The following is a 14751-nucleotide window of genomic DNA, read 5'->3' as shown; positions in this document are numbered from 1 at the left end:
TCACTAGTCATGGGGGTCTGCACGTCACTGTAGCCTTTGAGTGGCAGTTTTGTTTTCTGGTTCCCATGCACCAGCTCCAGGGAGGTGGGGAGACTGAAGTCTAGCTAACGGACACCTCCTCCCACCCCAAAAGCCTGTCTCAAGTGCTATTCTACTCTGGAGAGTGACTATGCCAAGCTGTCCCCTTCTCATTCAAGAGATCCAGCCCCATTCATATCCAGTCACAGCCAATCCCTTTAGCAATAAGGCATGGATAATGTTTCACAACCCTCTGCAGAACCTGCCCAGCTAAGGAACAGCAAGCCAACTTGATTCTATTCTCCCTTGTGCATGAGCATCGTTCACAGAGTTCCAATCAGTTACACTCGTGCAACCTCTGCCTTCAGCAGGCTTGCACAGGTGTCCCCAGGAGCAGGACTTTACTTCCAGAACATTTGTGACGGTGCATGAGAGGCAAATGCCAGCTGGATGGTTAGATCCCACAAGGGTTTGCAACACTGGCAATTCAAAAAGCACCATCTCCCTCTTGTGCAGTCACCCATGATCTGGAACTCTAGAGTAAACAATGCCATTTACAGAGTCACTTTTTGAAGTAGAGAGTCACAAATGCTGAAGTACAACCCCATTCAGCTGTGCAGAGGGTAGATCGCATCTTCTACTAGCTAGAAGTACCATTTCATTAATTTCCTTGCTGTATAGACTATACAAATAGTGCATGAGCCTGAAGTTTAGTGTTTCCTTTAGAAAAGTTTAGCCTATGGTTTCAGTTTGATTAGTTCTAGTGTCTGATTTTAACCAGGTTTCTGTTGATCAGAAATCAGTTAGACTTGACTGTGGACAGTTTCAACATAAGCACCCGCTTAGCGACCAAACCAAGCTAAAACATGGCTACCATTTAAAACGTCTGAAGTTCTGTGTGAACACAAGACAGCATCTCTCAGCAGCGTGTGATAATGTAAGTGTAAGACAGTCAGATACATGAGTAAGTAAGTACTGGGCAAGGAGTGCTTAATTTGATTGTTGGGCAAGCCATGAGTGGCAGATCCATGCTAAAGAAACTAAGTCAATTGTGTGTTGTTGAAAGGAACCAACAGAGCCTTGGAGACCCAGATGTTCTTTCTATGGAGCAAGCTTTTCCCAGCTATTTGATTAACATCTTGGTCAAATTATTTGTTGTTTACAGTGTTAACTGGGAGTTTAGCTCTTTATGTTGTTCATGGATTGATCCCAGTTTGCATAAACCACTGGCAAATACTCTACAAACATTTCAGAAAGCTGTTCACTTCAGACCTTTGCACCTGGCTCTTCATGGTGTCTGTCATTGGTAGGGAGATAAATCATGAACATGTTTCCTGGACACCTTTGGGCAAACACAGTCATTGTGAAACCTCAGGCTTGGACGTTTTCACCCACTTCCAGCACCCAGCCAGGCTAGGGGAACAGAGCAGGACCTATAAGTAGCAGGATGGATTCCCTGCTTCTGTTCACTTCTTTATGCAGCTGTAGTCTCTGCCCTGACTGGCACCCATAGTTTAGGTCTATGGAATCTGTCAACCAACCCCACCACTGCTGTCTCCTGTATTGGCAGACTAGGAACAGAGTGGAGATCAGCAGTGTGCCTCACGCTGACAACCAAACAGCCATCGGATGGTGAATAGCTTTAAGTCATAAGAACGGCCACACTGGGTCAGACCAAAGGTCCAGCCAGCCCAGTATCCGGTCTGCCAAGAGTGGCCAATGCCAGGTGCCCCAGAGGGAGTGAACCTAACAGGTAATGATCTAGTGATCTCTCTCCTGCCATCCACCTCCACCCTCTGACAAACAGAGGTGAGGAACACCATTCCTTACCCATCCTGGCTAATAGCCATTAATGGATTTATCCATGAATTTATCCAGTTCTCTTTTAAACCCTGTTATAGTGCTAGCCTTCACAACCTCCTCAGGCAAGGAGTTCCACAGGTTGACTGTGTGTAGTCACTACATCTAGCCCAGATGCCAAAGCAGCTGTTGGGTGAATGGCTCTAGATCCCATTTCCAGTCCCTCCCCCCCTCAACTCCCCATCCCCTCAGATGGGCTTCCATTACATCCCCCCCACCCCAACCCAGTTTTGCAGTTAGAGATGGTGCGTCAGGTCTCAGCAGCTCCCTGGGCAAGGTAGGAAGAGGAGCAGAGAAAGTTACCCGTAAGCGTCCAGAGAGGCTAATGCAGTTTCCTTGTTTGACTGGAGAGCTGCAGCAATTAGCTACAAGAGAGATTTCTCAGTGCTACAGCACTTGGTGCCCTCACATTAAACTCACCAATTCCTTCTCTTTATAGTCAGTCACTTTCCCCAGCACTGGCGTGCGGCAGCTGTGCCAGGATGCCATGCACTGCAGGACAGATTGGACCAGGACACAAAGGCTTCCTGACCCACCTGAAGCAGTGCCATCCCCCAGTGTGCAGTCATTCAGCTATAAACCAGTGTCCTGGCTCAATTTTAACGCCTCAGAATAGCCTGGAGTCTTGGACGAAGCCAGCAGACTCTAGTTTCAGTCTCACCCGAAGAGCACAGCCCATGGAGCAGCTCGTGGCATGGTGCCAGGGCACTGACGGTACCAGTGCAGAAAAAACACTGCCACTTTCTGGAGTCAAAGCCTGGCCTGCAGCGTCCTAGAGGTTTCCTATTAAAATGGTGACTCACCCCCATGCCCGCTTAGCTGATGCCTGGAAAAGAATCCCGCTGGAGATGGCCAGGCCTGCAGCCAGAGCACACACAGTGCACACTGAAGGGGCTGCAGAGTGGCATTTCCTTAACTCCATAAGGCAGTTACCTCTCCAGGGGGAGAAGGGGGCCGGATGGACTGTTGACCCCACCCAACTGAACCTTCAGGCATAGCCATCAGGTCAAGTAGCACTAAGGAATGCAGCTTCCCCTTGAATGCACGAGACCAGGAAGTTTTCCAGGGTGCTGGGAAGTAGTGTGGCCTAATGGGGAGGGCTCTGGACTGGGGCTCCCTTCCTAACTCTGCTACTAATCTGCTGGAGAACTTTAAGCCAGAGAAAGGTGACGTGATCTCCCATTTTCCTCCCCCCACATTGTTTAGACTAAGTTCTTTGGGGGCAGGGACTGTATGTCCAATGCCTGGTCTGTTGGGGTCTATAGGGTCCTGCAGTGTACAAGAGAGGCTGCTGTGGAATAGATAGTAAAATGGGAATGGCCTTCCAAGGCCTGCTGCATCCTAGACTCCTGATAACAGCTTCCCATTCAACCACCATCTCCCCATGGCTTGACTTAGTCACAGAGCGACCGAGCGGAGAAGCCACAGACCTGGAAAGCCAAGTTACCTCTTCCAAGGTTCTCCCCAAAGCCACCATCCTCCTCCCCCCTTTACCTGCACCCCACACGGGCCTTTACAGAGCTCTTTTCCTCTCCAAGTACTGCACATCTACATGTGTGCAGCCTCAGTTGCATGCAGCCATCTCTGGGGTGGGGGGGTAAGAGGGAAGTACAACTAACTGATGAGACAGGGTTAGCCAATGACATCAGGAGAAGCTACTCCTGATAAAGTGCCAGGGGCATTAGGAAGCTCAGACAGGACTTGATTAATCCTCATCCTGTCAGCTCCATTTAGCCAAATCAGAAGGATTAAGGTCTGGAGATGACCCTGGGGGGTTGGAACTGGTGGTTCCAAGAATCCAAGTGTTTCCAGCCTGGGTCCTGGCCTAATTCATCCCTTCTGATTACCTAGCACATTTAAGGGAGCAAAAGACAATTTGTAAGAAGGCAAAATAAGGGGTTTATTCCTCCGTACTCAGGCTTGAGGTTAAGGCCTGGGACATGGCAGACCTGTAGCCTGAGAGACCTTGGGCAAATTGGCCACTCTACGCCTCAGTTCACCCCCTCCACAATGAGGGCAATGCTTCCATGTCCCAGCGGTGCCGTGAGGCTGTAGCTGTGACGTACGCATAGTACTGCCCATCCCAAGAGCTCCATTACCACCGCAGAGCATTCTGGTTAAAAGACGGGCCCCGGGGTTCTGTGGCCAGGACTGCCGCAGACTCACTGGATCTGTTCCTCCAATCACCTGTCTAGAGGGGGGGTCGTACACCCTGACAGTCTGAGCTGGACTGGTGTGTCCCAAGCACACACAGCTGGGGGGTGGGGTGGGGGGACAAGAAGTGGAAGGGCACAGGCTCCATTCCAACTACGCCCTGGAAGTTAAGTGAGAGGGAGGCAGGCAGCTCAGATGGGACATTCCCCTAGTTGGGGACTGCCACAAGCCCACCTCCTTTTCAAACTCCAAAACAATGGAGTTGCTGGGTGGATTAGTGCGTCAGAAGGTGAGACACAAACTAAACCCAGGGATTACAAGGTAATTGGCAGGACCGTGAAGCACGCAGACTGCAGGAGCTACCTGCAGCTAAGCCCACTTAAGCCCCTGCCTCAGTATTTGGAAGGTATTAAAGTTAGATGAACAAGAGAGGAAGGTGGCAGGGAGGTCACCATTTAACACACAGCCCCTTTCATCCAGAAGGAGTCAGCTATATTAATCAGACATCTTAGTTCACGGAGAGGCAGCGACCCCTGGGGTGGAGTAAACACCCTGATCCACCTCTAGCTTCCATTAAGGGAGCTCAGCCCGACGAGCCCCGGACTGGATTGCTACTCACAATAGAGTCTGCTCAAGGCCTTCTGGTCTAGCTGGCATCTCTTATTCTAGTCCCACCAGCAAAATATCAGACTGTCGTTCAGCCAATAGTCAAACCTAGATGTTCTTTTGCTTAATCCCTGCAGGCACAGTGATATGCTGCTAAGAACCAGTGGGCTTCCACGAGTACCGCGCCCCTTCGCCTGATCCACAGCCAGGAGCAGCGCTGGGGCCATCTAGCTACGGGCCTCCCCAGAAAGCCAGCGAGGGAAGGAGGCTGGGTCACTCTGAAGACTGCTCCAGCGGAAAGCTTTTACCCTTCACTCCTGGGAGCGACAAAGTGCCTGTCCACGTTCAGCCCACGTCACTGGAAAGGGAGGGACTTCGGGGGCCAGGTCTCCTCTCTGGAGGATCTCTTTGGGAAAACCCCTGGTCAGGTCCACCTTAAAACTAACTTGGTTGCCTTTATATAGATTTTTAAAGCCCTGTTAGTGATGGATAGTAGCACAGAGGCCGCCCTCCTCCTCCCCATTGTGCCTGGCATATGTCCAGCGAGGGTCTGCCCCCAAAGTGGCTCTTTTGATTGCAACACAAAGGATGATCCTCCCCCACCCCAAAGGGTGAGGGGTGAGCCACTGAGATTCAGTAGCTTGCTCAGGAAAGCTGTGGCAGGCCTGAGACCAGAACCCTGATCCAATAGGCACCTGGACAGCCAAGGAGAAAGCCACTTCTGGGCACTCCAGCCCCAAATGGTGAGCGGCTTTGCAGCCCCTTCCAATCCCCCAGCCAAGCAAGAAACACCACTGGTGGTGTCCGTCCTGTAGCACGGACTCGGCTTAGGGCAGTTCTCCTGCCTGCCCTGTCCCAGCGGGATGATGGGAGAGTTTGGTTTGACTCACCATGTCTAGGTATCACTCGTGCCTGGTGTTAGTGACACAGGACCTTTGTTGGGTTCCACTGGCAGATGCCCAGTAATGTAACTGTCGGGTATTTACACATTGGAAGGCTAGAAGCTACCTAGGGAGCCTGCTCTCCTGCCCTTACCCTGTTGTCCTGTAATAGTGTCGTTATTACCAAGATTTTGCTGCTTACATTCAGCTGCTCTCCCATGCAAGGTGAGGTGCATTTGGCGTAACTAATATCTGTCAGGGAGGAGAGGACAGACTATTTTCTCTACCACCATTCCCTAAGCTCTCTGGGCAGGCAATACTGAGCCATGAAGTCCTGCTTACCTCCAGGCTTAGCTTCCGAGCAGCCCAAGTTACAGAGCTCAGCGTTTCCCTCGAGGGAGGATGCAAAGGGAGTTTAAATCTATGCCCAAATCAGCACTGACCAGACTCCCCGAGTTCATGCCAAGCACTGATGGGAGCAGCTGCTGGAACTTCCCCTGCCACATTCGGCTTTGCCCCACACCCAGCGTTACTCCGACTCCAGCTCCATTTTGCTGAGCAGGGCTTGACGTCTGCTCTAGATTCCTGAGCAGGATGTTGTGCTACGAAAGCCTCCCCAGAGAGCCTGCACTGAACCTGGCAGATGCCAAGCTTGGGAGCGTGATCAGCATTACAGGAAAACTTTGACCCCAGAGACAAATGATCGTTTCGGTCTTCGCTATGGAGACCACGCCCTGACTTAAAAGGTATTCAGCTTTTTTTGTTTTAAATGGCCTTATAAAAAGCTTGTACTGGGGAGTCGCCAGGTCTTTCCCCATCTAGCACTGCAGTAAAGTGCCCATAAGGAGCTTTCCTGCTCCCCAGCTGAGATATCAAGGTCTTTTCAGAGAGGGAGAGCAAGTCCAGGAGCAGCACCCAGCTCACAAGACTGGTGTGCAACAGACCAGAGACAGCTACCATTACCAGAGCAGAGACACTCGGCAGGATCAGGAGCTGCATGGAAGGTAGGGCTGGAGGCAGCCAAAGTGACAAGTGACCCCATTAGAGGAAACACCACTCTCCCCCCCACCCCTGCCCCAAACTTCACTCGAAGGTAGCTCTCCAGAGCTTTTTGCTGGGGAGTGACCAGTTTGAACTGGTTTGGTGGCCTCTGGCAGGAAGGAATGGTCTTCCAGCAAGATAGTTATTTGCCACCAACTGTCAGTGGCCAATTAGAGCCAGCTCCTGCTGTCAGGCCTTTAGTCATTAATTTAATCCAGGGTACTTCTCTGCCTGCTCCCCCCCTCCATTTCTGTAACATCCAAGCACCTCACAGTCCAGTGTATTTATCCTCAACCCACTGAGGAACAGGGCAAGGCTGTTCTCCCCATTGCACAGATGGGAAACTAAGGCACAGACTAAGGGACTTGCCCAAGGTCACAGGCACAGCAAGGACTTGAAGCCTGTTTTAAGTCCTAGGCTAGGGCCCTGACTATTGCTGGATCACTGGCTTCAGCCTCCTGGGGGCGGGAGAACAGATTTACTTGGGTACCTTTGAGAAGCCAGGTTGGTTTCTTTCACTTGAGTCACTTCTGCAGCTAAACTGCATGACCTGCTGCCTGTTTATTGCTTGGCTGGCATCTCCCCAGAGCCCCACAGCTGTGATTCGGCCACAGCAACGCAGCCAAGAGCGTATAGCAGGAGCGAGAAACCCAGTCTGTGCACACATCCCTTCCTGGGCTTCGAGCATGCCCACGGGGGCTAGGCCTTGCACCAGTCCCTCTCCTGGGGTGACGGTCTGCAATTCTACCACGTGGACCAGGCCTCCAGCCCCCTCTGTATCGATCAGTCGCCCAGGGGGCTCACCTGCGTTCAGGCGCCAGCAGTTCTCCTGTGGGAGCCTGACCAGCCACAACCACCAGCTGGCCTTCTGAAACCAGACTGGCTCTTCCCACAGGAAGAACAAAGCATATGAGAAAGTGGATTGTAAGCTTGAGAAACTTGTGTTTAGAGTAACCCTAGGCTTCCTAGGCCTGATGGTAGCAGAGGCAGGTCTAGCCTCTTCCGACCTTCCCCCACATGCAGATACCTGGAACGGGGGGTTGGGGAGGGGGTGTCAGTCTGAGTTCCTGGACCGCCTGCGTTAAGCTGCTGTGGTCTTTTTGATTGGGAGTTGCCAGGTCTTTGCCCATCCAGCACCGTCTCCTCACAACTCCAGTGTTTGAGGTGTGGGGGATCCCGAGCCATTGTTCTCCTTCCGGTTTGGTTCTCATAACAACCCCTTATTCCTAAAGGGGCATATTCCAGCAGTACCATCCCCAGGTCAATACATAGCATCTGCAGGTTAGTGTAGAGCAGCTCCGCATCCAGCCCAAGCAATCAGGGAGACACCGGGCTAAACGCCTGCATGTCATTGCAAAGTTCTCGCTGCAACAAGTGGATATTCACATATATCCTTTCCCCGGCAACTAACGGGTCATGAGTAAGATCTTAGTCTTTTCAGCATCCTAGCAGACTGGATGAGCTGATACTAACTCAGAGAGACAGCTTTTAGGACAGTTTGCAATGCTGATGCTTGTCCCATTCAGCACCGTCTTGTGTCTATTTAGATAGCAGAACACAGGAATCACCACTTTGTATTGGACTAATGGCCCCTCTAGTCCAGTATCTCATCTCTGACAGGAGTCAGTACCAGGTGCTCCAAAAGGCACAAGAAACAGCATATGAGACTACTGTGTATTCCACAGTAGTTTTCCTAATCCCCATCCATTAGTAGCCGTTTTATGCCCCAAAGTAGAAGGTCGTAACCTCTCCCCTGAGTGGTCCATCTCAGTGTAAATGTCTAGTCTCTTTTGACACTAACTTCAGTTGTAAGCCTGCCAGGGCAGGGGCCATGGCATCTCGCCTGTCTGTAAAACTCCAAGATGCATTAGATCGCTGCATGTTTAGAGAGCGGTGTGCACCCCGAGAACACTTCACCGCTGAAGGAACAATCAGCGGCCCAACTAACCAATGGGGAATACTGGGCTAGGCAGTAGTACTGCTTAAAAAGAATCTGGGGATACAGTGGATCACAAATTGAATGAGTCAATATTGATCTTTTTGCAACTGCATCACAGTGTGTTAACAGGAGTGTCACAGGCAAGACTCAGGAGGTAGTTGTCCCATGCTACTCTGCACTGGCAAGTCCTCAGCTGGTGTAGGGTGTCCACACCAGAGAGAGAGGCACAAATTGGAGAGACTCCAGAAGAGAGCAACAAAACGAAAGGTCAGGTTTTCTAAGCTTTCTATGAGGAAAGGTTAAAACAAATGGGCATGTTTGGTCTTGTGAAAAGATGACGGAGCAGGGGGACCAGATAACAGTCTTCAAATATATTAAGGACTGTCATAAAGGACAGTGATCTATTGTTCTCCATGTCTATATAATCCCTAGTCCTGCCATGAGTGCAGGGGACTAGATGACCTCTCAAGGTCCCTTCCAGTCCTACGATTTACTTCTAGTGGACATGCAGACAAGGGAGATTTAGGTCAGATATCAGGAAAAATTTAACTCTCAGGGTAAACCCTGGAACAGGCTTCCAAGGGAGGTTGTGAAATCCCCGTCACTGGAGGTTTTTAAGAACAGGTCAGACTAACTTGTCAGGCATGGTCTAGGTTTACTTGGTCCTGCCTCAGCACAGGGGGCTGCATTAGACCCCTCAAGGTCCCTTCCAGTTTAAAATTTTAGAAGGAAAAATCCCAAAAGCACTTCAGAGTTACACAGATAGAACTACCACCCCCATGCAGCCACATCACAGCAATCACCCCGCACTAGCAGCCCTTCAGCCTGTGGAGAGGTGGTGACAGGTGCCTTACTCAGCTGAAGCCCCAGACAAATCTAGCTGGACAATTATTGCAGTGTCTGCCCAAGATACTGGGGACAAACCCCATTGTGTTAAGTACCATGAGCTGTCAGAGACTCGTGGCAGTCATCACCGCAGGCTCACACAGCGGCTCTGACTTGACCCAGAAAGAGAAGGCGACCTACCGAGTCATTAGCCTCACTCCCTGCAGAGCCTGCATGGAGGGTTCCCACCCCAGTGCCAGACCAATCCCTGCTTCACTCCAGAGTCTCTACCCTCGCAGCAGGACGGCCCCAGGATACTACAGTGCACCTACAGTGCTTTGAGGTATATAGGGGGGTAGGAAGGCCAGGGACAGGCAGGGCTGAGATGGTGCTATGCTGCTCCCAGTAGCCCTGGCCTAGCTTCACACCCCCTGGATGGCAAGGGCTGTGGGGAGGAGTTTCCTCCCACATAGCAGCTCAGAGCTCCAGCCTGGAGGCTGCCAGGCCAAGTCACAGCCAGCCTGGGAGGTTTATTAAGGGAGCCCCACTTCTGAGGTCTCCTTGGGCTGTTTGTGCCACTCTCCAGCACCTCAGCTTCCTGCCCAGACAGGCTGCAGCGAGCACGGGCCAGCCAGCTCCTGACCAACAACAGAGCAGCATGTGTATCAGCGTCAGACTCTGGTGGTCGGGATCGAACCTGGGACCTCTGGAGCTGAGTGCGTGAGCCTCGAGTGCGTGAGCTAGAAGCCAGCTGGTTGTTAGCGACTAATGAGTCTGCTACAGCCTTAGCTAAGTGGTGCCAGTAGATGGGACAGAGCACCACACCCAGGAGGTGTGGGTTACACATGCAGTGCACAGCGCCGGGACATGCAGGAGTCGGCCATCGAGCATCGCCCCATACAGACCCCCCCCGCCCAGGGCTCCGAAGCAGCTGGGCCACCTAGGACAGGCAAAGCGGGAAACGGACATGGCTCAGAGAAGGAGCTTAGAGAACCAGGGATGCCCTCCGGAAAGCAAGGGAGTCTAATCCTCTGCTTGCGGCATCACCACAGGAAGGTCACCAACAAGGATCATGCCTTGGACGGGGCAGTGGGAGCTGCAGGTGTGAACTCCTGATAGGCAGGCAGCCTACGTACTGGAGCACTGGCAGCCATTGGGGCTGCGGAGACACCTTGGTTCCCAGACACCACAGGGCAGATGGAGGGCCCTTCCGACAGGCTCAGGGGCTCTTGCAGCGACAGCTGATCCTTACCCTGAATTCCCCACCCCGCTGGCTGAGGAGCTGCCAGTCACTCCGAGCAACACCCCTAGCTCCAGCGGAGTACAGCTGGATTGTCACAGGTGCAGAGACTCTCCAGCTCCCAGCACAGCCCCAGGGGTAGCAGCACCAGGGCATCACCCCATTAGCACCTGCAGCAAGGACAGGGCTGGGAAAAGAGCATTGGAAGCCTCTGGCCCCAGTTCAGGGCTGGGCTCAACAGCCAGCAGCAGAGACCACTAGGTAGGCATCCCCCACCCCAACCCCTCCAATGCAGGGCCCGCTGCCAACTTCCTACAGGGCAAGGCCGACCCCCAAGACCACTAGAGAAACAGTGAGCAACACACTTCCACTGAGCAAGAACTGGGACCAGCCACTCATTCCAGAGCCCATTCAACAGCCACAAATTGTGGCATCTGCCCAGCCGACCCCCACCCAGCCCCATAGGGGAGAAAGGCAAGACTGCACAGCATAGCCCATTAACTAAAACCAGTTAACTCCCAGCACCCACCTCACCCCAGTGCTTTGGGATTACCTGTGACTGGCTGCAGCTGATTCACTCCTGAAGACATTGGGGAACCAAGCCCAGTACCCTTGGAAACTCAGAGAGCCTTTGCCTTCACCAGTCTGGAAGAAAAGAGCCCCCTCCAGCCAGAGCTGGGCTAAAGCAGTGAAGTCCCCCTCCCTCTAACAGGAAGGGTAGGGCCCCACAGTAGCCTCAGCACAGAATTGGGCTGTGGATCCCCTTTATCTCTCTAAATCAATAGCCACTAAGAGGAGTCAATCATCCCCTAGAAACCTCCAGGGCCAGCCAGGACACCAGCTTTTATCAGGTAGGAGAAGGGGTGGAGCCTGAGGGCTGCAATGACTTCTGGGAGGCAGGGGGCATGGTTTAAAAATCCTGCCTTATATAAACCGTGTTGGTAGCTTTAAGAGGGAAATTTTTTTTATCCCTTCCTGCTGCTTTTAGGTCCTTTCAGGCCTGGCTATGCTGCCTTTCTCCCTCTTGCTAGGCTAGTTCTAGTGTTGTGGGATGTAACCACAGCTTATTGGGTTATTATTAAGGGGAAGAAGAGGGGGGCTGCGGGGGCACAGTGCAATGGAGGGAGGTGGCTAGCTGGTTTGGTGAGAGTCACCTTGCTTGGGGGAACTGGGCACCGGCACAGGCGTAGAAGGGAGTGAGGATGTTGAGTTACTGAGGGGAACAGATAAGTGGGAGCAGGCAATTGCCCTTTTCCCCAGGAGTTGAATCCTTGCTGTATTTCCTTCATGCATGGCTCCCCCAGCACATGCCTTTTGGTCAGAGGTGGTTCCAGAGACATGCTCTGAGGAAGGAGAGCCAGGCTCCAGACCCCTGCAGAGGGCAATGGGGCTCCTCTAGCTCGGCCTCCCCAGGCAGTCTGAGCGGTGTGAGGGTGGGGTTGCTGGAGCCTGGCCCTGTTCCAACACTCAGCAAGCTTGGGCTGGGGGAGGTGGTGGATGGGCCACCAGCAGCAACACCTGAGAATGGCTTTGTTGCTACTCTCTCTCTCTGAGGCTGCACTGCACTGAGCCCCCAGCCCAGCCCAGCGCAGGGTGGTGCCATGGCTAACCTGGTGGGTTTTTTGGGGAGGGGTCTTGAAATAAGGTTCTGACCACCTGTGGCATTGAAAATCCCATGAGACTCCTTGTAAGCATTGCTTCAGTGTCTTGCCTAAACTTAATGTAGGTAATTCCATTCTCCCTTGTGAAGTCCCCGCTCCCCATTTCACCATTACATCATGTGGGCTGTTAGACAGCTGCCTGTTCCACCCCAGAGGTGGCTGCATTTCAGTGATGACTGGACTAATCTTTCCCTATATAAAACCAATTAATGGTGAGGCTCTACCTACATAGCTAGCTATCCCTGTGCGGCTGAATTAAGCCTTATTTCTGGGGCCTGTTTAATTGATAAAGCGCTCTGAGATCCTTGGATGAAAGGCGCCATAGAAAAGCTAAGTCACATGGGTCACTTCCATAGAGTATTACAGTGCATGCTGCTGAACATCCCATCCCCGTGGCTTGGGGCTTGGAATGTGGTGACTCTTGCATTGCATCCTGGGAAGAGGTGTGTTGGGCACAAACCCCTGTCACACCTGGGAAGCGGAGCTGCGGGGTGAGTGCAGATCCATGGGAACAGCCAGAGACCTAACCTGGCAAGGAAGACTTTGGGCTGCCCCATTGCCAAGCCTGGCTCTTTAAGAGGTGGGCGTTGCCCAGAGCACTTGGGAGAGGGGGTACGGGTGTCCCCTCCAAACCAGAGAGAATGGACAGCTCTGGAACCAGCTCTGACAGGTAGGTTTCCCTGGGTCGCTGTGGTGAATCTGTCTTGTTCGCTCAGCAATGCTCCCTGAGGCCCAGGGGGTGTCCACGGGGGTGCCTGCTATAAACAGCCTGCTCAGGTTTTCGGAGCCATGCACTAGTAAATGCAGCCAGCGCTGTGATTATGGCTCAGATTCAACCCTGCTGTAGCTCCGTCTATGAGCCGAAGTCAGCGGTGGTGGAGGTGAGACAAAAAATGGGTGTGAGCAGCAAAGGGACCTCCCTTTGCACCCATCTGTGATGGGGTGGGTTTGCAAAAGAGTCGCAGCTCATGCCGACGGGTTTAGCCCGGAGCCTGCCCCTGCTTACCTTGGGCTGCAATTTGGCCCATTGCCGCATGAGCTTCCAGCTAAGTTCTGCCCACCTCCCCAAGCTGCTTGTCAGTGCAATAGGCTGAGCTAAGGGATCGGTGAATCTATACGCCTGGCCTCAAACTAGGCAAACAGGAGAAACAGCCCCTTTCCAACCAGCATCATCCACCTGGTTGGCTGAGGATTTTAACCTACAGCTGGGCCCAGTCCTAACCTCCCTTTGTCCTGGCAAGATTGGCCCCAGCTCAAGGCTTTACTTAAACTCTGGGTTATCTGATGCAGGTGGGAGAAGAATGAAGCTGTACCATCTTAGCCAATGACCTGGCTCTGTACTTATTGGAAAACCTACGGAGACACCCCTCACCTGCCTTTATCCTGATTAGCTTTGTGCATTCAGAGCTCCGTCATGTCTTTCTAGCCAGTATTTGGGCTGATGTGTTCATGTCAACCTTAACAGTCGCAAGGGTCAGGTTTTCATCTGCCGTTCAGATTTCCCATACCAATGCCACAGATTTTACAGAGGGAACTAGTTAAAGGGCATCCTGCCAAGTTATTTTCTCTGTTCCAACTTGGGTAACTACATTCTGCCTCCCAAAATTCCCCTGTGGTTTTTATTGACTCAATTATTCTGACCGAAATTGTCATAGGACGTGGCTGCGTGTTGTCATTCAGCTACTGCCTTTCTCCTCAGAGGTGGCTGCCCTGCAGTGGGGACTGAAGTGACTCTTGAGCATAATTTCGATGGAGTTCCCTTGTGCTGAAAGATGTTGGCAGAAAAAATAATACCCAGCCCTTCTATAGCGCTTTTCATCTGTAGATCTCAAAGTGCTTTACAAAGGAAGGCAGTATCATTATCCCCATTATACAGATGGGGAAACCGAGGCACAGGGAGGGGACATGACCTGTCCAAGGTCACCCCGTAATGGGTCTTGGGAGCATGGCACATTTCAAAAAGCAAACTCCAGTTCTGTTCTACCTAGATTTTTTTGTACCGTTCCTATCGCTGAAATATCTGCTGGGGCTGTAGCCCAGGGTTCGCTTTGGATCAGGTGTATACAGCACTTTATGTCATATACATTGCTAGGCAAAACACAGGGGCTGGGGTGAAGGCAGTCAATATAGTGCAGGGACTTACAGGGAAAATATGAATGTAGTTTAAAGAAACACAAGCTGAAAACTGGCCTATTCAAAGTGAGGTTCACAATTTAAAAAAGAACATCTGTGAATGCAGGGTAAGGTACCCAAATCAACTTAACTCTGACCTCGTACCCCTGGCATCCTCCACGAGACGGAGAGATGTGCCTTTGACAAGCATGTCGGCTAACTGTCAGCCGCAGCACTGGTACGTACCTGGGCTGCTAAGGGTTTCTTAGAATCTGTTGCTATGGCATTGCGCCTGGTGATGCAACATTTCAAACCACCTGGCCTCTGGTTTCCACAGCAGCGTGTATGCAGCCTGAGCTATGGGGTATGGGGGGGCTTAAGAGGTTTTCAGCACTAGCAAGCCTGGCTGCTGGG

The 14751-nt window shown here is 52.1% G+C and overlaps 2 protein-coding genes across 3 annotated transcripts in view; one reads left to right on the top strand and one right to left on the bottom strand.

Moving 5' to 3' along the window:
* Positions 1–6538, top strand: part of CCM2 (CCM2 scaffold protein) — a 125769-nt gene extending 119231 nt beyond the window's left edge. The window contains exon 10 of the mRNA XM_084618987.1: positions 4776–6538. Coding sequence (XP_084475113.1) covers positions 4776–4795 — 20 coding nt within the window. The 3' untranslated portion in view covers positions 4796–6538. The remainder of the gene's footprint in view (positions 1–4775) is intronic.
* LOC311515725 (uncharacterized protein) overlaps positions 1–14751 on the bottom strand; it is a 47730-nt gene that overhangs the window by 20909 nt on the left and 12070 nt on the right. The window contains exon 1 of one of the 2 annotated variants that reach the window (XM_084618984.1): positions 11118–11201. The exons of the other annotated variant lie outside the window; for it this stretch is intronic. Within the exon in view, the coding sequence (XP_084475110.1) occupies positions 11118–11154 (37 nt within the window). The 5' untranslated portion in view covers positions 11155–11201. Of the gene's footprint in view, positions 1–11117; positions 11202–14751 lie in introns of those variants that run through there. 2 annotated transcript variants of the gene reach the window in all.

This window comes from Lepidochelys olivacea (genome assembly GCF_965140295.1).
Source record: "Lepidochelys olivacea isolate rLepOli2 genome assembly, chromosome: 2".
Lineage (NCBI taxonomy): Eukaryota > Metazoa > Chordata > Testudines > Cheloniidae > Lepidochelys > Lepidochelys olivacea.
Note: the sequence above shows the minus strand (reverse complement) of the source record. Positions and strands in the feature narration are given on the sequence as shown.